At 37.0% G+C, this 26,176-nt stretch overlaps 1 protein-coding gene across 1 annotated transcript in view; it reads right to left on the bottom strand.

The window, feature by feature from the left end:
* Positions 1-26,176, bottom strand: part of SPAG16 (sperm associated antigen 16) — a 356,401-nt gene that overhangs the window by 291,234 nt on the left and 38,991 nt on the right. The window contains exon 10 of the mRNA XM_031604580.2: positions 6,488-6,618. Coding sequence (XP_031460440.2) covers positions 6,488-6,618 — 131 coding nt within the window. The remainder of the gene's footprint in view (positions 1-6,487; positions 6,619-26,176) is intronic.

Here is a 26,176-nt window from a genome sequence, read left to right as displayed (position 1 = left end):
ATATTTCCTCATCAGCTTCACAGATACTTCCTTTAGTGAAACTCAATGAAGTTCCTGCCGTCTGCTCTCCAGGCTGCTCTGGTTCCCAGGGTGTCAGCTGCTATACCTGGTTCTGTGCCATCTGCAAACTGCTGAGGGTACCCCTGCCCCACCAGCCAGGTCATAAACAAAGTTGCTGAACAGGAATGAACCCTCCAGGGTCCCCTGGGGCACACCACCAGTGACTGGCCTTCAACTAGACTCTGTGCCACTGATCACCACCCTCTGCACACAACCATCCAGCCAGATTTCTATCCATCTCACGTTCCATAAAATAGAAGTCAGAGCTAGGAAGCAGGGGACTGAGCAATTTGTATGAAGGTGAGACTCACTTTCTTCATCTTTGATAAAAATCTTTTATGTGTAAATTGAAAGAATAATTAAAGCTTTGGATTTTGGAGAACAGTAACAGAAAAGAGATACCTGCTGTTCTAATAAAAAAGTAAACTCCTTGCATAACATCTTTAAAAAGGTTCAACATTATAGACTACTTACACAATTACATGGATGCAGATTTCTTTTAGCAGTATGTCTAAGGCCTGAAAAGTGTCCTTCTTCCTGAAGTGATTTTCAGATAGGTGCTTTTTTGTCTCAGCCAAATTACAGAAGTATTTTTCATGTGTTAACATGAAAGAGATTACATGCTGAGACAGTCAGTCCCAGAAAAAGATATACCACCAGGTTCCAGACCAGTTTGGTAAGAAGAATTGCATTCTAGAGCTAACTCTGTCATCAGAAATAAAGCTCTGAAATTCAGACTTGGGGGGAAAAAAAAACCATTTTTAAAAGTTACAGAGTGGTGGATCTTGAGTATGAAGCATATTGTATGAAATAAGATACTAAGCAAACTGAACAAAAAAAGATGGGTAAGCTCTGAATTGCTGATGTGGGAAGATGAGGAGTGCAAGACACATCCCATAGTTATCATGGGCCAAGAACTTCAAAGCCTGCTGTGCTTGAGCTAAACACCTGCACCAGCTACACTGCACATCAGGTACCTCTAAAATCAGGTATAATTTCCATAGGAAAATTAAGCAGCAAGTAACACTGCTAAAGCAAATCTCTAGTTCACTGTGCAACTCATACAAGAAATCAGCACACGATGGCACACTTAACCGATGCTGTTAATGGAAAAATGTAATTTAATAAAATTACTTTGTAATACTCCAGGGAGTCAGCTTCCTAAATTTCCCCTCTTTGATGAGGAACTCCAGCCCGTGAATTCTGAACTCCCTTTTTCTATCTTGTGTCCTCTCAGGATGCAATACGATTCATATGACTGATCACCTCTTGGCAGATGGACCGTACTCCGCCTGGCATCACACAGAGACAGAACAAAATGACATTACTTCACCAGCTGTACAGAAACACAGAGATGGAAACAAATGGTTGGAATACAGGAGAAAGGGAGACGACATTCATCAGTTTGACAGGCAGCAGTCTCAGCAAAGCATCAAGCTACCCGATGTCAGAAGTGTAAGGCATCACAAAGAAGAAAATCAAGGAGTGAGAAGAAAGACATCTCAATGTTAATATGGAACTCTCTCCAATTGGGACAGGTAGTAGAGGAAAAACTACCAAGATGTTTGCTTACAAACTGATCTACACTACTTCCATTACCTCATTCATACCCAACGAATGTTAACAGCCTGCTTCTTCCATCTTTTGTAAGAACAACAGTCTGGAAATGACATTGAAAAGCAGTGTGCCTAAAGACTTAAAGCAGGACACTGACTGAAACGAGTGGCATGGTTCTGTAAATGAGGCAGAATATACTGTATCAGATTGAAACTCTAGAGAAACAACACGCATCTGCACCATTGTATTCTACAGCAAACTTCAGCTGAATTCAAAAGGAAATTCCTCATGTTAACACTAAGTATCCTTTCAAAGGTCATTCCTCTGTATGCACCTGTAAGTACATCTGTGTACCAATACATAGGTGTTTACACAAAGGAGGAAAAAAGTAGAGGAGCTAAAAGGGAAAGGATACAGAGGTATGCAGTTTTGTTCAATCTCACCTCTATAACTATGCATAAGGCACCACGAGACTAACTTCAATTTCAATTTTTGAATAAGCCTCATAAAATCACCTACACATTTTATGCTGCAAGTCAATTTGCATGGTTCCCAAGGAGATAAGTTTTAATAATCTCATCTGGAATCCACTGATAAAAAAAATGGGGAAAACTAGCATAAGAAGATATAATGATGAATTAGTCCCTATAGAAAACTTATCTTTTACTGGGTCCATCAGGAAAGCCTAGATAATCACCAAACATTTTGTATTTGCTTTTCTTCATACTTATCTCCAGCTTTGTATTTTACTGTGCCCAGGTAGAATGGTTTTGATATTCTATCTTTTTCTTTTATAATATACTGAACAGGAATAAAAGACGTGGGAACATTAAGTTACTTGTAAACAAGGAAATACACATTCTCTATTTGTACAGGCATACATTGAAGTTATTAGGTCATACGCTTTTTGAGTTTTACCTACAATCAAAAGGCATTTTTTGAGCAATTGCCACATCAAATAAGCTTTGAGTGGAGAACTGCAACCTATGTGATGCATGGGCAGGAAGGAGATGGAAAAGGAGAAGGCGTCTTAAAAATTTAAGAAAAAAAGCCAGAAAAGGCAATGGAGCCTTCACTTGTCATTCTGCTCGAGTTAAAGGTATTAAAAAAGGTCAAAAGTAAATACCAAATACCCAATATTTTCACAACATGCTTTTTCTGATAAAAGATTTGAACAAACAAAAGAACACAAGAGAAACAGGAGTTTTTTCTAACTACAAAATATATTAAATTACATGTAAAATACAGTATTGCACTGATCTCAAACTCATGCCATTACTGCTGTTTTTTCAGCTGCACTTCGGATAAGCATCTGTCCAACATAATACATGCTTCTTTTCTATTTTCTGACATTACTAATCACTGAATAACATCTGCATAGGCATTTCTCTTCTTCCAAGTGAAGACAAAGTAAACTGTGACAGATGTACCACACCGAGTGACGCTGAAGTATCTTACCTGCTAAGGCATCCAAAGCCCTTGGGAGGCAGACAGCAAGTAAGGAGAAAATGGACAGTAAGCAAATAAGATTTAGAAGATCATTTATGCATTATAGATCTTACAGCCTTTCTTGCAGGCACGGTAAGATTTACTAGGATACTTGCAAGGACACTAGAGAAATGTGAGCTTAATGCAGAAGAGTGTCTGTGAGAAGATTTGAGAAGTGGGAAACATTCAGTTTGGCAAGAAGCCTGCATGGCTTCCCAAGGGATTTTTTTCCCTACCCAAGGGAAGGTGCTAAATTGAAGGTCTTAAAGCATCAACTTTAAGGCATGTGAAAAGTCTGAATTTGGATTTGCTGGAGCTGCATTTTCTACAGAAATGTTAAAAGATTCTATTAATACATACACACAGATTCTGTTCTATCTTTATTAGACATTGCTTCTGGTAAGAAAAGCCTAAATCCAAAAAAGCAAATCTGGTCTCCTCTTAAGTCAACAGGATGCTTTCTATTTATCCTATCAACTACAAGAAACAGTTCTCATCCAGTAGCTATTGGTTTCTCTATCTTCTGTCTGTAAACAGACAGTCATCATTACTTTAAGTTTAGTGGAAGTTGAATATTTTTTCTTCAAATGCACCACTTTCATTTAATTCCCCATACATAGAATTTAATCCAAGTCATTCTCCCAGAAAAAAAAAAAAAACATGATTTATGCATTTAATAACCTCTGGGACTTCTGAGGAAAGTCAGCATCAGGACCAAATAGCTGCTCCATCAAACTAAAAACAACCACTAAAGCTCTGTGTGCATTAGCTGTATGCCTCAAGATTCCATCATCTAATAAGGTATGAGCTCTGTTTGAAACTTTACCCAAAACTTAAGTATTTGCAACTTCTCTTCCCCATTTAAATCCTTCATCGTTTGCTGCCAGTGGAGTACTAGAAGTGTCCTTTCCTTCAACATAAAGGTTTGTTTCCTTGAAACACACAGGAACACTCAGTGTTTTATTCCTCAAACAGGGAAGGGTGCTTAAATACTACAGAGGAGACACTGTCAAAAATGACCCGCTGATACCAAACAAAGCAACAATACAATGTTCAGCATTAGCAAGACAAGAAAAAAAACTCTGTCCAGTCACTTACAAAGATTGATTCAAAGTAACGATATACAGACAAGAACAGCTTTTTTAATTAAAACAGCTTGGAGTCTTGAATGTTGTTTTTTCATAGTTAAACATGCAGAAACTGCAATCCACTGTGTTCATAAAGAGATTTCTAAGCAAATGAGAGGTTCAGTTACAGTCTGCGTTTATAGTGCTTACATTTTTGCAAGAACATTTTAACATGTTTTTTGCTTTTCCTGCTTTTATGTTTTTATGTTTTTAAACAAGCAATTCAAATCATTTTAGAGCTCTATTCGAGCCCTCACTTTGCTTAAAGCACTACCTACTGATGAAAGTCAACATCATATAATCGTATATTGTTAAATAAATGCTCCAAAATTGTTTTGTTGGGTTTTTTTTCCCTTTCTAATTTAGTTGCTGTTTCTTGAAGCAAGTTGTTAAAGAGTTTCCAAATAAGTCTAAAGACATCCAAATTATTTTTAACTAGTAAATTAGTGGTATTGTACCCTCAAGGTGTATGACATCCATTTACTAACTGTGGAAAGAACTCAGAATTTCCAGTACATACAACCATCTCTTCTAGCAATAATTAGAAACACTGGATATAACTAGAATAATTCCTTTCAGCAACATGTAAGATATCATTCAAAACAGATAAGAGATGCAAAGAATATTCTTACATTACACACATTACACTTACCCTGTTTCTGTTCAAGTACCCAGTAACTGCAAAACTTCGGTAGAGGTGTCCTTCCTTGATGAGCTTTTGAGCAATCACTACTCAAAGTTATACACTATGTATTTTAATACAAGTAATTTGCAATACAATTTAAAAGTAGCTTATAACGAATCTCACTTTTACTGTAGGTAAAAGGAAACTTTTGACAAACATTAACATGGAAACTATTACACTGTTGCCTCTTGCATAAGTCTTGGGATAAAACAACCTGGAAAGATTAAAACAATTTTGATTCTACCTGGCTCACTGAAAATCCTGCAAGGGTGGAAGGGTTTTCCTTCTCTGTCAGTCTTGTTTTTTTTCCCCCCCAAAAATACACCACTGTTGCACTAACTGCTTTTTGATAGGCCCACTAACTCAGTAACATTTCAGGTGGATTTAACACAGTCTCTTCAAAGTAGCAACGCTGATTTCTTTCCCAATTGGCCTCATATGACTATACAATACAAGAGAAAATTATTCAAAGTATTACCTCAAGCATTTGAGGTTAGGCATTAGCCAGATGGAAAACAAGAATCAAGTATTTGAGAGACTAAGGAGGAACCCTGTCAAGCTAGAATAAAACAGTACAAAATACGTGCAGCCAACTGAAAGTCTGTGAGCTTTGCACTACAGTTATTAAATATATATAAAGATTGTTGACAATTTCACAGACAAGATTTGCCTGACACTTACCTATCCCAAAAAGCATTTTCTATAATTTCTGTCACTGCTTTACTTGGCTCTGCTATTCTGTACTGCTTAAATAATGAAAACTTATTTCTTCACAATGCTGACATTTGCACAGGTCAGTCAACTGTCAAGCTTCTATCCTGCATGAAAATTGCCCACACTTTTAAGCTTTTAAAACATAACTAAACTGGATTATGTTTCTTACATGTAACAGGAAATTAAGCTGAATACTGTTGTTTTGGGGTTTTTGTTTGTTTGTTTGGGTTTTTTATTTTTTGTTGTTTTTAAACAGCAACACCCTCAGAAGTAATCTATTAGCAGCTGGAGAACAGTAAGAAAAGTATCATGCTACATGAAATTACTTTAAAGATAAAAACAATGATGATTTTAATCTTTTTAAAAAATCATTAACTAGACTACTTGGAATCATCATACTAGTGCTAACTTTTTTTTTCCCCTCTGCCTGTAGCTAGCAAGCCCTGAAATGTCACTGCTTACAGGCTATTGCACGCTGTAATCTGAATTTAAACTCTTCTGATTTTTGACCCAAGGGAATAAGCTGTAACCAAATACAAATAGCAAAAATGTTCAGCATTCTGGAACTAGACTGTACAGACATCTGTGTTTCCCACTTTTATATCTGCTAACTGAATTCCACCCTTCTTACAAAGATGAATCTCAATTTGTAAACAGTTCTGCTCATATGTTTTCCTGTATTTACGCTCCCACTAAATTTCATGAACATTTTCTCCACTTTCATATTCTTCAGAGAATCTCCCCCTGACATTTCTCAAAATGCATGTTAAATTAAAGCTTCTGAATGATCTGCTGAAAAGAATAAGACTCAACATGTATTTAACAATAAAATAAATGTACTGCTCACAGCTCCTACCAGCTCACTGCTGAGACATGCAGTCTTAAAGTGTTTTCCAGTTTATACACTCCATGTTTCAGGGGTCGACTGTACTCTGTGGCAGGAGCAAGGTATGAGTTCACTTGGGTATCAACAGGGAACTCTGAATCCTAAAGGAAAAAAAATAGATAATTTTCAGAAAAGTTGCAGTTCATGCAATCTACTACTTATTATATTAACTTCAAAAGCACAATTCTTCCCCTCTGCTCAATTTTTTATGAAATATTAAATCACTGTTGTCCTGACTTTATCCTGATATATATTGTTAAAGATGAATACAGGCATATCTGGAAGACCGGTGCCTGTAGTGAACCACTGCATATTATGAGATTTATTAATTTGTTCTTATAAAATTATATTCTTATGAATTAATGTCTAGACAGTTACAGTAATACAACATTGCTCTAGGAAGAGATCAATCATCAGTATTAATCATTATTTGTAACCAAATATAAACAGTGAACTTACATTTACTATAAGAACATAGAAGATCATAGTTCATACTAGCTAAACTCCTCCCATCTATACCCCAAAAAACCTCGTATGCATTTCAGAGTAGCAGCAGTGGGAAAGATACAGCTCTGCAAAGTGGATGTTCTGAGATAAAGCTGTAAGTGACAAATAAAATTCTGCTGGAATTTGAACTCACAACTGAGTGTGTGTAACGATGCAGGTGTAAGTAACAATCTTGGCTGATGCTTTAATCATAAGTTAAGTACATCTTATGATGAACACAAAAATCCGTGTAAGAAAATCATCTCTGTGCAATTCATCATCTCTGCATTCATGAAGTATTTGGTGGTAGGCAGTCAAAAGTTAATACCAGATTTCAAGGAAATGAACTATTTTTCCTTAAACAGAAAAAAGTTTAACAAGTACAAAACCACCAATGTAACATGCAGTGCTCTATCCTGCACTGTACCACCTCACGATCAACAGTTAACTTCATTGACAGCTAGAAAGCTCCTTCAACTAACCTAGTATGGATGAACTTCCCTCTCATCTTCCAAATTACTCTATTCATATTTCATTTCTTTCACTTTATCTTACATATATCTCCTAAGCAGATATGGAAAGAGTCAAGTCCTAGCAACAAGCTCAGTACCACAGTACCCATGGTGCAATCACTGAATTACCAGCTAAACAGAAACAGGCAGAGAAGGTTGCCACACATGTACAGATACACAATACAACACACAGAAAAGCAGACACAGGTAAATAACTTTTTTTCTCCTTCATGTATATATGCAGACCCATGCCAAGAGTAACTCCAGGGAGTATTCCTGAAGGTCACACTGTTTGGATAAGAAGATCCTGTCTTCTACTCAACCAATTTCACATGCAGCATCTTTCCAACAGAATTTACCAGCGCTTGTTGAAGAGAGGACTGGAACCCCAGGGTGCAGCTCTGACATCTGCTGGTGCTGTTCTATCCACTCTATCTAATGGGTATTTTCAGATTTGCAGCCTTTTATGGGCCTCTCCAAAGCAGCAACACAGTGAGACAGCATCTGCACTGGATCTGCCCCTTTTAAGATCCCATTACAGACTTGAGGCCAAGTCTGTTCTTCAAGGCTCTTGTTCACTCATCATAAAATACAGAAAAAGATCTATCGTGTAGGCTGTGCAAAGAGGTTCTCTGTCCTGGAAATCTGTGGCTTCAAGTGAGAAAGATGATTTTCTTTATTCAGATGAAGCTAATTATACATTAGATATGAATTTAGAATGAAACCTGAAGATAATTTCCCCTACGAGACATCCAGAGACTATGGCATATGTACTTATCTCATTTGGTAATAAAGACAAACAGCACATAAAACAGATAACGGAAGGCAAAAGATCAGATGCTGATTGAAGTGGATGGCACAGCAAAGATACTTGGATAACATGTTTAAGATACACTATAAGACTGGATTCGTACAAAGACCCGCATCCTTCAGATCTATTTGTAGCAGACATAAGAATACTAGAAACTGAACACTAAAGAGAATATTTTAAAGAGAATACTAAAATAGCTGGAGTCAGGACTGGCTCTGCCAGGTAAGAGGGATTGAGAAAGAATGAATGGCCCTTTTTTCTAACAGCCAAGTCAAAGAAACAGACATCAGATGGCTGTTTGGACATCGCCCACACTTGTCAAGTACAAACAGCTTGAAATAACCATTCAAAACTTCAGGCAGGTAAACTGTATACAGCAGCATTCGAAACTCATAACATCTCTGCAAAAGAGAACTGATATTACATCGTGACAGAGAATCTTTTTCATACATAGCTAATATATATCCATCATTATCTGAACATGAAGTCTTTCACTGCATTTGAGCATCAGCTTAACCATGTGCTTTTAAGTAACTTGAATGAATTCTCCACACTAAGAGAAAAAATATCTATTACTCCAAAACTGAGTGGAAGGCAGATCTTGTGTATTCTTCAAAACACATTTTTTCTTGCAACTGCAAAGCCAATAAAACAAATTACGTATAATCATATACAAGTTGACTTTCAATCAGTATGTATTCTTTAGGATAAGACTAGATTTATTACCAACTCCAATTAACCCACCTAAACACATTTATTAAAAGTAGATTGTCATTAAAGAATGTAAGGAGGATAACAGCACACAATCTAAGTACTCCACTAGTCATTCTTACAAAGACTTACAAAGGCTATAGTTTCTAACAACTTGTAATCCTTCTCATTTGCAGCATTTTCAAGACATCCCGCTGGTAGAAACTTTAAAAGAATGAAGTTATTGTATTATTTAAAACACCCACAACAAAGATTAAGAATGGGATAAAATCAACACATCTTAATCTGAAGATGTGCACACACAGAAGGATACCCACTTCCATTGTTGTTTGTACTTAACTTGATGGCAACAGTTAATTTAAAGGAATAAGCACACATGCGATTTTCAAAATTACAGACTATCAAGAGAATATCATCCTGTTTCTCACTTCAGAAGCTTTCTAGATCACACGTCCTGTAAGGATGCTATAACCCTGAATCAAACTCTCTAAATGACTATCAGAATTACTATTAATGTTAACTAATGCCGTTGCTAATCAGTGACAGTGTAACTATTACAGATAAGACCTAACAGGTATTTTTCAGCAGCCTACAGCTTCAATCTTACAAGCTCAATAAAATCAGTCTAAAATCCAGTGGTGTTTTCCTGTTCTGTACTGCATTTTCAAACTTGACTATTAAAAAAGTGAGACTGGGTGACAAAAGCTTTAGATGTTCAATGCCTCACACAGTTGATCACAGACATTGATATAAGTTTCATCCCACCTAAACCACTTATGTTTCCCCAGCAAAGCTAAGAAGCTACATACTTAATTTTCTTCATGTAAAAACTTCTCTATTTTCTGTGCTATTCTGGGGTAAGGTTTTACAGGTATGTCCAACTTCAGCTTCAAAGTAGCCTTAATGATGCTCAGCTATTCCATTCCCAGAACAACAGATTCCATTTCTGCAGAATGGGCACTGGACTGCCAACAGTGAGAAACCCAGGGTGTTGGTCTCGCTTTTCTTCTGACTGAAAAATAAGACAGAAACAAGGGAGATTCTGCAAAGTAGGCAACCAAAATCATCCTTCTCATCTTAACTCAGATATCAACAAGGCACCTGTATCTTGTACTGAGGTGTTAACTAACCACCCACTTCACACTGATTAGCCATCTAAATGCAGTTTCCTATACTTGCACTTTTTTTTTTTAAAAGACATTCTTAGTAACAAAGAGGAGCCAAGAATTGCAAACATACTCCGAAAAGCACTGGGATCTCGGAGGATTTACACAGAGCACAATTTTCAATGTTTACACACACTATTTGTATCTTCATTTGACTAAGCAATTTACATATCCACACCTGAGTTTTTCCTGTGAGAGTGAATTGTATGCTTTTAAAAGCAACAATGCAAATACTTTAAGGAAAATCAACCTCCAATTAGTACCAAAATCATCAAGGTTCTATTTGAAACTTAAGTAGGATAACAGAAATGAGATTTCTTTATATGTCATGTTTAATTACAATTGGGGAACAAAAAGTTAAACAACGTAGGGAAAAGAAAAATAGAAACACTCAAAATTAGTAAAATATGCAAAGCTCCCAAACCACTTTAATCTTGTACTGCCCTCCAGGAGGAAATAATACACTTGTGGCTAAAATAATGTTTTTACACAAACTCAAGTTCTGATTACATTTCAGGCATAATATTCCTGCAGATCTCTGAAGCCAATCCCATACACTGTCCAAATTTGGGAGTAGTTGAGTCTACAGTACTTACTATACAAAGACTAAAAAGTGAAGAGGATTAACTACAAATCAAGAGACTCCAAATCTGTGCCACTGCCTTTGTGCAAATCCAAGAAGCTGTGTTTGTTGTTTCAGAAATGTTACCCTTCAAGAACTACAAATTTGCACAACCAGAATAGCAGCATTAAGAAAGCTGAGAACAACTTAGCTACTTCACTCCCTTTCAGCAACTCAGACTAAAAACTGTTAAATGTAATCAGATTTACTCATTTCAGAGCAAACATACTATGAAAGTCAAAACTAAGGTACTCTGAATAAAAAGTGGCTGAAAAAGTCTTGCATTTTTCAGTAGAAAAAAAATAGATACTGTTTCAGTAAATACTGCTGTGAACTATTGCTGCAAAATTCACAGATATAGTTAAAAAGAGGATAATATGAAATATCAGTATTTCTTTCATTCTTCACGGAAAACAAGTCAATAAAAAAGTACTTACCCTAATTTTCCTCATCTACAAAGCAATGAAGTCTTCTGCATTTATTTCTGAAACTGTCGTTTTGACCTCCTGTGCTGTGATGATCTTTTATTTTACCAGAACGTGAGATTCAAACTCAGTTGTAGAGATAATCCATGAACCATGGGATCACTTGCCACAGCTTGATTCAAGTGCTCCCCAGGAACACAGCTGGGGAAGCCAGTTAAAACATACTGAGTCTGTTGCTGCTATGTACTGGTTTTTGTTCACTCTTGTATCTGCTTTGACACAGACAGTAGCGCTATGAAAACATGAACGTAGCAACATGAAAAGCTATTAAGGTGTTCTCTTACATCACTATGAAAGGGAAGGCAATGCATTTCCTGCCTGTGAAATTAAACATCCTGTTACTTTATCAAAGGCAAGGAATATTAAATTCCAAATAGTGTCCTAGAAAGAATCTCTGTGAACCATAATTCTGAATGCACGTCCTCAGTCTCTGACAACAGCAGAATGGTTGTACCTGCCCAGACCACCATCTAGAAACTGCACCATCTTTAGATAATAAAAGGTGAAACAGACTGTTAGCCACTGATAAAAAGCAGCCATAACATCCACTTCATTTACATGTAGTATTTCCATGGCTGTCAAAAATACTAACAGAAAAGAGTAAGCACCATCAACTCCATTTGTCCTGAAGGCAGAGGGAAGGCATCCAAATGGCAGATCCTTGGCAAAGGCAATAATGCAAACACATCCATATCCCCATGTAATTAAGGATCCAGTACTCATGATTTACCTTGAGAGCTCCACAGGAACCAGAGTTACGTGAACTTGAAAAAGCATTCCCTGCTTTGATATCTCACAGATTGATACACAAAAACAAATCCCAATAACAGAATATCCTCTTTTCTTCTCCTCCCCCCCCTCCATCTAGGTAAGAACCTAAGCTTTAACATGTGATCTGTGAGAAGATAGTGATTTACTGCAAACCAAGCTGAAATTCTCTACAGGAGCTTACAAACCAAGCTTTGTCTCTTTCATTTTCCTTAAGGAAGATGCAAAAGATTTTCCTTTGTCAAAACAAAGGGCAATAAGAAAACTGGAACTTCCCCCAAAGCTGAGAATAAACGTAGCCTACTATAATACGAAAAGAAACATCCAAATTGGTTTATCTAAACAACAGCTCGGCCTTGTTTGGATCATCATTACTTCTAGGTTTCACTACACAGATGCGAGAAATTGAAGTCTACACCAACTAGCTTCACTATGCAATTGCCAGCCAAGAAATCAAGTTTTGGTCACTTAATTCCAAAAGACAAAAAAAAGAAGTTCAACTGAGGCAAGGATCATTTGCCAGTCAGTTGATGGATCCAAGTCCTCTGGTGAGGGAAGAGAGGAGCAATCTCTCTCTTCTTGCCAAAAATCAGCTCCATAGCATCAGTAGCTCTTCCGAGTTGAAAGTGACAAAGCTCTCAGACTGAGTCTACACACACACAGGCACAATTATCAGCACACCTCCCAGCATATCCACACACAACTTGAAACAAACACTATTTTGTTCAGAAACAAAATCTAAGTAAGAAAAATGATATTATTCTTAGGATGTAGCTAGTGCATTGGTCCACGTCTCAGTCAAATATCCTGACTTGTGTTACTGTCTAAATAAATTCAAGTAAGTGTTCTATTTTTGCTCTCCAAATTAGGAAGTTCTTGGGCAAGTTCTGTGCTAATCACGGCTAGCCACATTTATACACCAATTAAATTACCTTCTTACTCAAAGTTATAAAGAGATGACAAAAATTTAAGAATTGTTTGCTCGAGTCTCTTGAAAAAAAAAATCAGTTCTTCCTACGTTATGGAGGAGATCTTTTGCTTTTTTATTTCACAAGATCCAAATTTCACTACATTCTGTTTTTCATATCTTAGTTCTTAAGTGCAAAAGTAGCCCCATGGAAATCAACAGCCCCACTCAAAATTACAAATACGGTTTCCAAAATAGGGCTTCAGTTTTACACTACATCTCAGCTCTTGACCAAATTAGCACAGCTTTCAATCTCCACAGGCTAAGAATTACCAAGAATCCACATATTCAAACGATATAAAACAGAAGAAATTTCAAGATACAAATTTATAAACCAAGAGAACATTTAATTGCTCACAATGAATGAATGAATCTAAGTCACTCAGCTATTAAAAAAAAAACATGTCAAGCAAGAAAATTTAAAAAAGCAAATAACAACACAAGATTTCCAATCTATTTATTTCTCCTGTAGTTAGAATTATTACAAGAATCAGACAACTCACAGTGAAAGATGTGAATATAAAATACTATTATGATGGCACAGGACATAAACTTATTTCTAGGTTTGAAGTTCTCATGAAAGATTCAGAACAGTGCCTATATCTCTCTTTCCTGTGATGAAAACTCCTATATTCCACTCTGTTCTGAGTTCTTAGCTTTAGTGCAAGTTTCAGTTTCATTCAAAAGGACTGAAATGTTAACCAAGTATCTATTGAACTAGTATTAATTGCTTTGCTGCAGTACTGACAGAAGATTAATATAAAATACAGTCAACCAGAATTATTCCATCTTCCTCGTATTTTCTGTAACTGAAGGAAAGCACATCTAGCAGATTGTAACACAATTCTGAAGATAACTCAGTGCAGCCAATGAACAGAATGCCATCAGCAAAATATTCAGTACTGCGTTGCCTGATAGTTTACTCTGAAACAATTCAATTTCACAAAGTGCCAATGTCCATACTGAGTGTACTACAAGTTTACACCTTGTTTTATTATATTAAATCATGACTACAATTATATCACAATCATCTGAAATACAAGGAAAAGAAGTTGAAAGCAATAGCAGGAGAGCACAGTAAAACTTTTACTGCATACTATATCTTGCCTAGCTTGCTAATAAAAAAGAAAAAATCACCTACAGAGGCTGTGCCAACATAAATCCCCCTTGTTCAGTATATAACTCTGACAGCTCATCTTTTTGGTGGGGTTTTTGTGTGTGTGTGTGTGTGTTTTTTTTAAATAAACATGAAGATAAGATGTAATAGGTTGTAAAGTCAGATTAATTACAAGAGCTCCTTTAGAACTGTTCTGATGTTATATACAAGGCTGCTGTCTTCATGCAACTCTTCAGAGTTCGTCAAGTGGTGCTAGCAGTAAATTTAAACCTGAAACTGCTCCTGAGGATGGCATTTTCAATGGGGTGACAAAACAAGTCTTCCACTGCCTATGCAATAAAGAAACTGGAAAGCAGCAGCACTGTAAATACAGCTGTATTACAGACACTCAATGCTTTTTTATCTTTTTACTAGAGCTCTTATTAGCAGCCATTGAAACTTACAGAAATCGTCTACCATAAGGAGTATAAACTTAAAGACAGAAAGCTACTGCACCACACTAATATTTGGTTTCTTTTATTGCAGCTATTAAAGCCACATCTCTCCATTATTAATTATCTGAGAGATTTGAAGAATAAGAGGAAGCTAACAATTACGAAATACTCCATCACTGAAAAGTTACAATTTTCTTCAAATTTTTAGTACAACAGCTTAACTGTTATTGCCATTATTTCAGAAAGTAAAGGTATCAAAAGGAAAAGCCTTACTCTTGACAAAACGTACTGCCAAACTCCACAGAAATAAACCAACAGCAACATTTTAGCTTCCGGTAAAGCTTAAAAACTTCTCAGCTCCTCAGTTAATCACATCTCTCAGTTTAAAGCAACATCGCTGTGGGTGGTGCTCTCAAGGAAAAACACACCATTCAAGTGGGAACTGCACTGTGATTTGTACACCAGACACATTCAGCTAAGTGTTCACAGAGGAACAAAGCAGATGCACTATGGGCACAACAGCCATGCTAGGGTGTTTCAGAATATTTTGCTTTAGGAAGGGACTTCTCCAAGGCCTTCACAGCCAGCCACAACACTCAAGGAGATCACACATTCCTATCAAAGTACAGCAAACCCAGGGGATATGCTTGTGAAACCCACTGAGCTGCATGGATATCAAAATCAACTGTTCACTGTAGATCTGCCCCACCTTTGGGAGGACATCTATGCCATGCAGCAGTGCTGCTTGCAGCTTTTCTTATTTCTTCTACCATCTCACAAAACATCATTTCAGCCCCTTCTTTTGCTTACCTATGGGGTAACAACATGACAACAGCCTCCTGTGAGCCAATAAGACGAGGCAGGAGCCACAGTGAAAAGCTGCTAATGGTTCTGACCGGTAAGTTCAGTTAGTCTCAAAATAACACAGTGATCAATCAACCTTTCATTTAGTAGTCCTTTACTGGGGGAGAGGAATATGATTTAAGGAATTAAAATGAATAGTATGTGTTAATTTCAAATTATGCAATGTTGCTACTCTAAGTTACAAAATCTGTAACAGTACCCACATGTCTGAACTTCAAAAAATCTACTCTGGCTACCATTAACAGAAGTTATGAATATAAAAGTTAGCACCCATAGAAGAACAAATTCAGTGCTGTTTTACTGGCAGCAATTCTGAGTGCACTGACCTGAGTCTTGACTCACAGCATCACGTCGTAATGATAAAATATATTCCTGTTTGTGGTCCAAAAAAACCCAGAAGTCCTGTCTAACATACAGATGATCAATTCTTTACAAGGTGTAAAATGCTATTTATGTTCATACACCATAAATAAACACCCTAATTTCAAATGAACAAGTGAAGATGCTGTTACAGAGCTCAACTCCACCATTTGCCATGGAGAAGTGACGGAAGGTTCATGAGAACACTGCAATAACTTATGATGATACCATGCATGTATTTGGTGCCTGGATTTTCATTGCAGTTTTGTAGGTCACAAACAACCATATGTTATTCCTAAAGATGTTACCCTCCCTCCCCCCTCCTTTAAATGGGCTGTACTTGAAAAAGCTACTATATTTACAACCAATGGTAAAACAAACAACAGTGCAATAAAACACACAAACTTCTACCAATTATAATTTTATTTTTAGACTTAAGTTTTTGCTTACAATGCAATTAAGCTTCAGTGGTATTTTAAATTACTGCAGTACATGCAGAGTGTGCTATACAGTTCAATTAGGCATGTTAAAGAGGTAATTTTGATTATATGATAGAGATCAAATTACTTCAGTTTCCTGGCACATTTCAAATACGTTGCAGCATTATCATTTTATATAGATATTAAAAACTGCTCACAGCAATTAATATCAATACTCTCTCCTACAGAAGGATGCTACAGCGGAGTTGATTAGCAAGTTGCCCAATTTCTATTCATTTCCTTGTAACAGCCACGTGAATCAACAGATGTATGGATAATATGGTATGATAGACAGCACAGTACAATTGTTATTAAATCACAAACTATATCATACCTATGCCTTATGCTGTATTCATCCCATTCCAATACTCCAACTGGCTGAAAAACCCTAGGCATCACAGGCAGTAACAGCCAGCTTACCACCCACTGGTTGGGAACCCAGTCTAAAAGAACGTTGTTACAGAGCAAATAAAGACACTCATATTTAGCTCACATTATGCACTAAGTTACCATAAAATATTTGTACTGATAATCTGAAATCAAACTGAAAAAGATACCTATGAAAACCAGCTTCCCATCGTGTTTAGTAGAATTCTATTTCATCTAAAACCATCCTTATAGCACAGTGCAGTTTCATTGTGAAAGCAAAAAATGTATTCATGTCAATGCCTGGGAAGGTGTGAAGCTGTATGGGCCTTCTTCTACCTCTTTACTCAATCCTGTTGTCATCACAAGAGCATGTTGCAGGTTCTGGCTAACACAGCAAACTCAAGAACCTGTCCTAGCACATATGGCCTGCTTGGCAGCTGCAGCCTGGGGTCTCCAGACAACTGATGCACACCTGTCTCCTTGCTGGCATCATTTAAGAGATGCTGACTTCAGTGAGACAGTAAGGAAGCCTGCCACAAATATGCTGCCAATATGCTCTGGTTCAATAACCATGGAAAAACTACTGGCAATCTAACATAGACAAGGACTTCATCTGCCTTACCATCTTCTCTCCATAGAAACACCTCTCCTTCCATTGCAGAACCTCTTAAATACACTGAGCAACAAATACGCTTACAGTGTACCATTACCAAGTAGCTGCCACCTCCACAAACCACCTGCAAGGGATAAGTAAATGAAGATCTGGCATATGTTTTGTTTTTATGACCATTTTAATTAAACTAGGTGCCTTTAAGGTTCCTAAAATTTAGCTCACATCGCATCTTCTTGCAGCAGAAGTACTACAGCAACTCGGTCCTTTTATGCTTTTGGCACAATTTAAGGCTTACTCCACTACCTAAAAAGTAACTCTAAGTGTCAGTATCACTTCTTTCATGGAGTTACCAATACTTCTTCTATTCAAACGTTTCACTTTGAAAAGTTCATTCTGAGCGTGCAGGTTTTTTTTTTCTTTTTCTCCTGAGAAATAAACAGGACCTCTGAACTCCTGACAATATAAAATCTACTTCCACACCTACAGAATCCCAATGCACCTTACAAATATTATACTGTAATTGCACAGCAGGCTGAGAAGATGAGATTTACAGACAGACATTACTTCTTTAAATATGGGAAGACTACATTAAAATACTTCAGAATACAGTTAAGAAAAATAGGTTTGTTATAACAGTGGGACTAATGCATTATTGTATACTATATGTATATACAATTTTTAGAGTATATGCATTACAGCGTGGAAGACATGAAGCAAAAGAAAGAATGTGAATTTATGAACGTTAAACATTTCCATATTTGGAAAAATGTTTTCAAAGAAGATTTTTTCCATTCTTGCTGCTGGACATAAGCACTGATGAAGAGAAAAAATGAAATCAGAAGACTGCTATGCACGTAGTCACGTCACGCTTTTAGCAGGCACATCAAACACTGATTTCTAATTGTTCAAGTTCATTGAAAATACTTTCCCAACACAAGCTTTGCAGCCAACACGAAGTTCAGTCAAAAAGATCATAATCACAATGAACAAGATCATTTTTACCAGCTATCAAAATGATTTTTGATGGTGATACGCAACATGAACATCGAGGCAAAGCGTATTCCTTTTCAGATTTAGTTTGACACGATCCAATTTTGAAGATGTGTCTTCTCCTAAAGGTTCTCTCCTGACACTGCTATCATCCAACACCGGTGCTAAAGAGTCATACAAGGATTTAAGTTCACCATTCTCTTTCCCCTCGCTAACTTCCCAAGTCTCCACAGAAAAGCTTCCATTTTCCTGAAATTAACATTCCACTTTTAAGGCATTGGCAGAAACCTCAAAAATTGCATTTGCATTCTCTGTATCTAATATACATTAATTTTTCATGTGTAGAAAAGCACTAGCTGTGATCATCTCAGTAACTGCTTATATAAAAGCACAAAGGATTTACAAACGTTCGTATATCAACTACTTCGTATACAGTGTAGTAGTAAACCACATTCTGGGTCCATTACTTACTGATTTATTTGCAATTGCCCCTTACAGACACTGTCCATGTTACCCCCCTTCGCATTTTATCACACCAACTCAGTTCCAGGACAGGTAGTAATTGTTATTCCAAGCCCCACATAACAATTAATAATGAAAAGAGAGCTCTAAGTACTTGGCCATGGATTCTGAAGCATAGACACAGAGCACTCTATATGCCAATGCTGGAGAACAATGCATTCTCTCTAACAAAAAGTTGACTATTCGACCACAATACGTGTTAGCCATACATACCACACCAAAATATGATAAAGATGACTAATCTTTGCTGTAACTCAGCGTAAATATTTTCAGCACTGCAAAAAGTGGATGGTACAGAACAGGCAACGAGGTACAGACTGACTTCACAAACAGGACAGTGAAATAGGAAACTGTCAGAAAGTACCTTGAGGTGGAAGGAAATCAGTCCCTTATAAATTCATCAAGATACATTATGAAGCCAGAATGGACAGCATAAAATCCAGGTCGTTGCACTTGCTTGAATTAACATCTACCTGAATCAGATATAGCTTAGTAAGACAATCAGCAGCTATTACTTCGAAATTGGCAGAACATCTGTCAAAATGGAATAAGTTACTGCAACTACAGTATGACTGTGAAATGCCTAAGTACACTCACTGGTGAAAAGCAACACTTTATTTCCAACCCAAAATTTCTTCAGAATCTATTTCCATCTACTGAATCATGTTCTACTTTTGTCTAAAGTAAATACTCCTAATAGGACCATTTTCTGCTCCCTTTGCAGGCGGTCACTGCCAATGATGGAAATGCTCCTTAATTGAAACTAAGCAGATTACATAGCAGGATTTGTCAAATTTTGACTAGTCTCATATTCCTCACCCTAATCACACCACTACAATAATACCATTTGCCTGGATTTCTCCAGCACTGCTAACTAGACCTGTTAGAATGCATCCCTCTTTTGCAGAGCACTGCATAGGGACTTCTTGCTCAACTATCTGAAGTATTCATTTCTAGCATGACTCTCTTCCTATAGCACAGCCTGTTCTGCACAGGTGTTTCTAGATAACATTAGACATGGCTGTAGATAAAAAAAAAAGTACATTTTTGTGGGTAGTTTAAGTCTGTTCCAGATTTCTCTGCCTTACTTAGCCTTACTCTCTATGAATTAAGCCCTCCCCACTATGCCATCTATAAACTTTATCAGTAATTCTAAATGCAGTCTGTTTCATATTTTTGAGATCTTTTTCCACATCACACATAAAAAAAACTCTAAATAGCATACAATGACTACAACATATCTCTGAAAGACACCCTGATAATATCTGATGATTCTCTGTTTAAGGATTCAGATCCTTCCTTGTCTTACGAGCAGCAATCTTTAGGCTGAATTTAAGTAATAATTGCTTAATGTGGATAAATCTCCTTTTTACAATCATACGATGATTTTTACTAACATTAGTAGTAATTACATGTATATTTCTTAAGTTCTCCATGTTAATCAAGTTTTTCATTTCATGAAAAATCTTGATTGTATCTAAAATACAGTTTCAAAAGCATCCACAGGCTTCTAGCGGAAACAAATGGATATGATTGTTTAGTACAGAAGTAGATGAAAAAACAGAACCTGACTCCTAAGTTGCAAAGCAAATACTGAGGTTTTGTGCAAGATATCAAAACTGCCAGATGTTGTTCAGTGCTTAAAAACCAGTCCATGTACTATCAACAGGAAGATAATTAGTTTACGTCAGCCAGGACAGACGGCATGTGGAACCTAAAACGAGTTTTACTCCCAAACCAGATATGGTTCACCCAATAGATCTGTTCTTGTTTTGTATTTAAAACAGCATCTCCTCTGAAAGAATGCAAGTAGCACTTTGTATTGCTTTTGTTACCATTAGCCCCTCAAAACCAACTCAATTTTGAAAAGAAACTAGATTCCATTTGTCTTTTTTTAGTCTCCCTTTTCACTTTAGAACTTCCCCCTCATACACAGCAGCTTGCAAGTCCATCCCCTCTAATTAAGTCAGAAGAAATAGCTGAAACTAAACCTCCACAGCAGCTTGCCCAGCGAGTGAACCAAAGCAGCTTATCATTTCATTGTTACCCTAGGCACTGCCGTACTGCCTCCACAGTTCCAAAGCCTTTATTGGAGATGCCACACTTCATTCTGCTCATCAGTAGTTACACCACAGGTATGAAGAACAGGGGCATTAGCTTTATTAATTTTTATGAGTGCTATGTGTCAGTGCATCTCTGTGGGCTCAGAGTAACACTGCTGTCAGCTTTTATGAGATGAAAGTGGTAAAACCCCACAGAATTGACTGGCCAAGGTTTCGAGTCTAATATTTAGATAATACCAGAAATTTATGATGGAGAGAAAGGTAACCCACAAAGCCACCCAGGAAAATAATAAACCACACAGCCACAGGTTGAGTCAGCCTGTTCTAATCCACTGACACTTCTAAAATTAAAACCTGGACTAAAAGTTTTAGAAAGACTAAAAGGACAACCGGGATGAAATCAGAGGGAGACGATCCCAAGGAAAAACAGACATATGTCAGAAATTCTGCCTCCAAGCACACAGAAGCTAGCAGCATACAGAACTAATTTGGAGGAAAATAAAATGAAGAGAAGAATAAATGAAATTCTTATCCTGGAATTGCATAGATTTATTACATCAAGAATAGCTAAGTGTCTCTACATACCTTCTCAACATTTTGGCTGGAAAGATCATTCAAAAGTACTTTCCCAAAAAGTTTTCAGAGGCAAACATTTGATGTACTTATACATCTGCTAAGATTCATGCAAAGTCTCAGACACAATAGATTTGGAATCCAGCTTTAATAGTAGATGAGGCAGAGCACCAAAATAAAGGTTGAACACTAAAAAAAAAAAAAACCTGCTGCTGAAACTGTTCCTATCCACAGTGGAACTATGTGGGTACTATAAAGATACCTGTAGCTGTGGTGCCCAAGCAATATGAGGCAGTTGCTTAAAATATTGCTCTCAGGAGAGTTAAAACACTTATGACAATGACACCATTGTCCCCCCTAAAAAGATACATGCAAAATCTAGTAATTCTTGTCATTTCTTTTATCTGAATCCAAAACTAACCACAGGAACCACGCAGTATCAGCATAGTTCACTTGCAAGGTTTTAAAAATACCTAAAACTCCTGCAATTTCTGCTCACAGCTGTGAACAGAAGAAGAACTTTTCCTAGGGTCCCCAGAAACTGTACCTGGCTTTCTAACCATCTTTGAGATGTCTAGAGAATTCCTTTCAGGCTACCAATGCAGCCAATTAGCTATCAGTGTAGATACTTGTTACTGCTGAGCAACATAGTGTGTTTTGAGTATGTGTTGTGTGAGTTTTGTTTTAATCATAAATAACCGTTAACAATACAAATCAAGGGGAACTCTGATTTGTTTAGAAACAAAGAAGCACAAGCAAAACCCACGACGACTCTAGCAATCATTCAATACATGAGAGATGGTACTTGCAAGGACTTTGACATTCACACTGCATATGCAAAGCACCTACATAGGAAGCAAGCAGGCTGAAGGATGCCTGTGCTGATAACCTTCTGAGCCACAACACCAACAATCAACACTCAAATTTCCGATGAGCTACAGAACTTCTGCTCCCTCTTCCCTCTTAAAGCAATGCTGTGCACACTCAGCGCTCACAGATGTGTCAGCAAAACGGCCTGAAAGATTTTGTTCAGATTTCTACTTAATAAGATCAACCAGCCACTTCTTTGCTTTGCTTCTCTATTTGATGATATACGCACACATTTTTAATTACTTCCTTTCTCCTATCAGAACTAAATCAAAGCCTCACCAAACACCTACTCCACAATGTCTTGTTCAAATCACAAATGATTGCATTTCATTTCTTTCCCAATATATTTCATAAATAATCATTACCTGATATTGTGTGAACAGGACATACCGTCCATCCTTCTAGTAAAGTATCCTCTTATTTTGAGAGGTTTTGTTGTTGTTTGACTAACCTTAATATCTTAAACTATTGCTTTCTGCCCCCCTTCATTTCAGCCCCTAGCAAAGGCTTTTTTCTTGCAACTTCCCTAGTTTGTGAAAATCTACAGCAGTTCAAACCCCATTCTCTAGAATTCCCCTCAGGCCCTGATTCATAGGTGGTAAAATTATTTCTAGCCACTGTTTGGATAAGCCTGAGTACACTTGTTAACTGTGGGTTACCCTTACCCACAGTAAACCACACAAAAATACAATGAATCAATTCTAAAGCTGAACTTCACTCTCACATCTATTATGAAATAACTTCTGTTTATGTAAATGCCCATCTTCTGTCTCATCTTGTTGGCATCCTTCTTTTATGTCTTCAGCAAAAGCTTTAGCATAGCAAACCACTTTAAGATATTCCTCATTGCAGTAAACCCAGCAGGACAGAAGTAGGCAAAACAATATTCCATAGCTATTATTCTGCTTGTGTCACAAGTCCTGTCTCAGTCTCCACTGATCTCGAAAAGTAAAAGGTCCCCTATGCCTTTCCACATACAAATTCACCCGTAGCTTTTTCATTCTACTTTTGTACTTTGAAATTCTAAACCAATCTTCCAGATGCTTATTTTTTAACTCATCTAAAAGCTGTGGCTCAGTCTCACTCTGCTTACTTCAAGTTCACAGTCACTGCCACATTCTTAACAGCTTTTCACTCAGTTATTCTTTTTTCCAGTCTCCATGTTTTCTTGAATACCTAAATAGTATGTGGAAAACAATCCAGAATGATTATTTCAGTTACGTAACAAAAAAGACCTGCACTGCCATCCTTCCCATTTTTAAGTACTACTGCAATTGGCATGTGTTTCAAAGTGTTCCTACAGTGAAAATAAAATCATAAGGAGAAAAGGTTCATCAAAATATTTTTTCAGAAAAATGCCTTTTGGAACTTGGGCATGAAACCTACTTATTCAGTAGGTTCATCTTCAGTTAATCACTCCCAATCAGGGATGCGTGATTGCAAACTCCTACTTGTTGGTATTCAAGCAAACATGGCATCATTACAGCTCACTTTTCATCTGCTTCACAAGATCCACAATCACCTGACCAACTGTCCTCCTCTGTACTTCTCCATGCTTATATTCATTTTTGTATTAAGTTGCAAATCACCTTTTTATTTCCAACCCTCCAAATCACCCACAGAGCTGCCTTGTCTTCCTCACCTGTTGTTTCATTCTTTTCTCTCTCATTTCCACCCCTGGCTGTCAAACCAACATCTTAAATCATTCACGTTTTTGTTGCGCTTGTGTCTTCAATCTGCAGGCACTAGAAGCAATATTTGGCAAGAGCTTTCACATATTAAAACTATAAGAAAGGAAAAGCTCACAATTTTTACTCAAAGTAACTGCAGTTCCTAAAGGCATTTAACAATTTTAAAGTATCTTTTCAATGCGATAACAACCACTGCTGGAAAGGAGATAAAAGGCTTGTAATGTTTCAGTCAAACTGTACCTCTGGAACACTCAGATTTACCCAGAAGGAAATCCAGACAAGTCTCAGATTTCTAGCCCCTAATTAAAGGCAATCCTGTCCCCAGATCAGGCTGAGAAATTTAATGAAATTGCGCTGATGATTTTAGTTAGTCCTATTATAGGACTAACTTTTGTGGCATGGAGAAAAACATAGGATGCAGCTTGATAACATTTATCAATGCTCACTAAAACATAAACTTCACTTCCACATCTCAATTTCTATATACATATCCCTTTTTCTGGATAGGAAAAAAATAAATCAAATACATGTAGATAATGAACTTCAATGAAAGATAACGATATTATTGTGTTCTTTCAAGAGTACCTCAAAGACTAAACGCTTCTCAAAGCAAAGTGTATTCACTCAGAACAAAAATATCTAGAATATGATATTTTAATACTTAAAAAAACAACCACATGTTACATTCACTTATTAATAAACTATCCAGAAAGAGCAGCTAGCCTAAAATACTTCTGGTCATTTCTTAAGTCCCAAGTCTCCTACTGAGAGCTGGATGCATCACTTCACAGAGAGGCTTCTTTAAGACATTCTATGATGCTCTTCCCTTTCAGCTCAGGTCATTTCCTCCTTGCTAGCAAAGTGGAAGCTCAAATCAAGTCCTAAAGGTTTTCAGTACTGTCTTCAATGTCTACTACAGCAGTAATGACAATTATGGGGAAAAAGCATCTATGGCATACAACCCCATTTTTCATGAGAAAAAGGAGAATCAGCGCATTGCAAACGTACAATTAAAGCTAGTTACACAATCACGGTTGATAATAAGGATCCTAACTCCTCATTTTCATTTGTCTAAAATTAAGCTGCACAGAAATTTTTCATCCAAGGTTTCAGTGCAAATACAGGCTCACATTTTCAATGTGCCTGTAACTCTAATGCTGCCTTAATCACATTTTTTGGAGGCTTCCATCAAGGTGATGACTACATTCTCTACAGAGATGTCCTTTTCTGACTCAGAATGTAAGGAGACTGTGAAAAGCAAAGCAAAGATAAATTCTTATCACAAAATCTCAAAGGAGTAACGCTTTCTAAATTTCAGGTTTCTTCTTTTTCATTTAAGGCTCAAGAATGTAAAGCTATAGCACTGTTTAGAAGATATGAGGATAAAACTGCACTGAATTATCTGTATAGACCTCAGGGAAAAAAAAAATATGGCAGCAGCCAAAGCAACATTCAGAGTACATCTCCAGACTATCTACTGAGGAGCCACTGAACAGAAGATCTCAATAAACTGCTTTGCTTGTGGGATGTTTTGGTTCTGATAAATAAGGCATCTGTAGCTGTTATGAACACATTTTGATAGCTAGGTAAAATAAAATGATTCAATGATTCATACAGCAATAAGTCTTCAGAATTTCAGCTGTCTAAAAACAAAAAGCCCTGAAAAAAGTATGCCTTACTGCATTAGAGTAGGACCACACAGACCTAAATACCATGATTAAATGAAAGTTACAGAAGAAAACTACTGATACAAAGCCCTCTACATCTGGACTGCCTCTCACCATTGTCTCAATTAGCCTCAATGTTCCTCGACAGCTTCAGCAGATTTCTGTCTCAGATGAACAAAGGCTTTCAGGATTCTCTAAGAAACCATCACAGTTTTGAACTTCCCCTCAGACACCGTCACCTACCATACAGAGAACAGAAACAAAAATGAGATTTCACATCTATTATTACAGTTCTAACAGCTAACAGCCACAGAGATGATGCTTTGCCCTCACACATACTCGTTCAGCTTCACCTTCCCTTGCACTGACTTCTTTTTGATCTCAGGGTGATCCTGTTGACCCAACTCCAGAAAACAGCAACCACCACAAAAAAAAAAACAAATTACTTCCTGTAGACAACGAAAGAAGAAAAAAGAAAAGGAAACTGGCACAAAACTGGAATCTTGTCAGTGGGAACGA

Source organism: Phasianus colchicus, chromosome 7 (assembly GCF_987193195.1).
Source record: "Phasianus colchicus chromosome 7, bPhaCol1.hap1.1, whole genome shotgun sequence".
Taxonomy (NCBI): Eukaryota; Metazoa; Chordata; class Aves; order Galliformes; family Phasianidae; genus Phasianus; species Phasianus colchicus.
The sequence above is the reverse complement of the archived record's forward strand: the minus strand, read 5'-3'. Positions and strand labels throughout refer to the sequence as shown.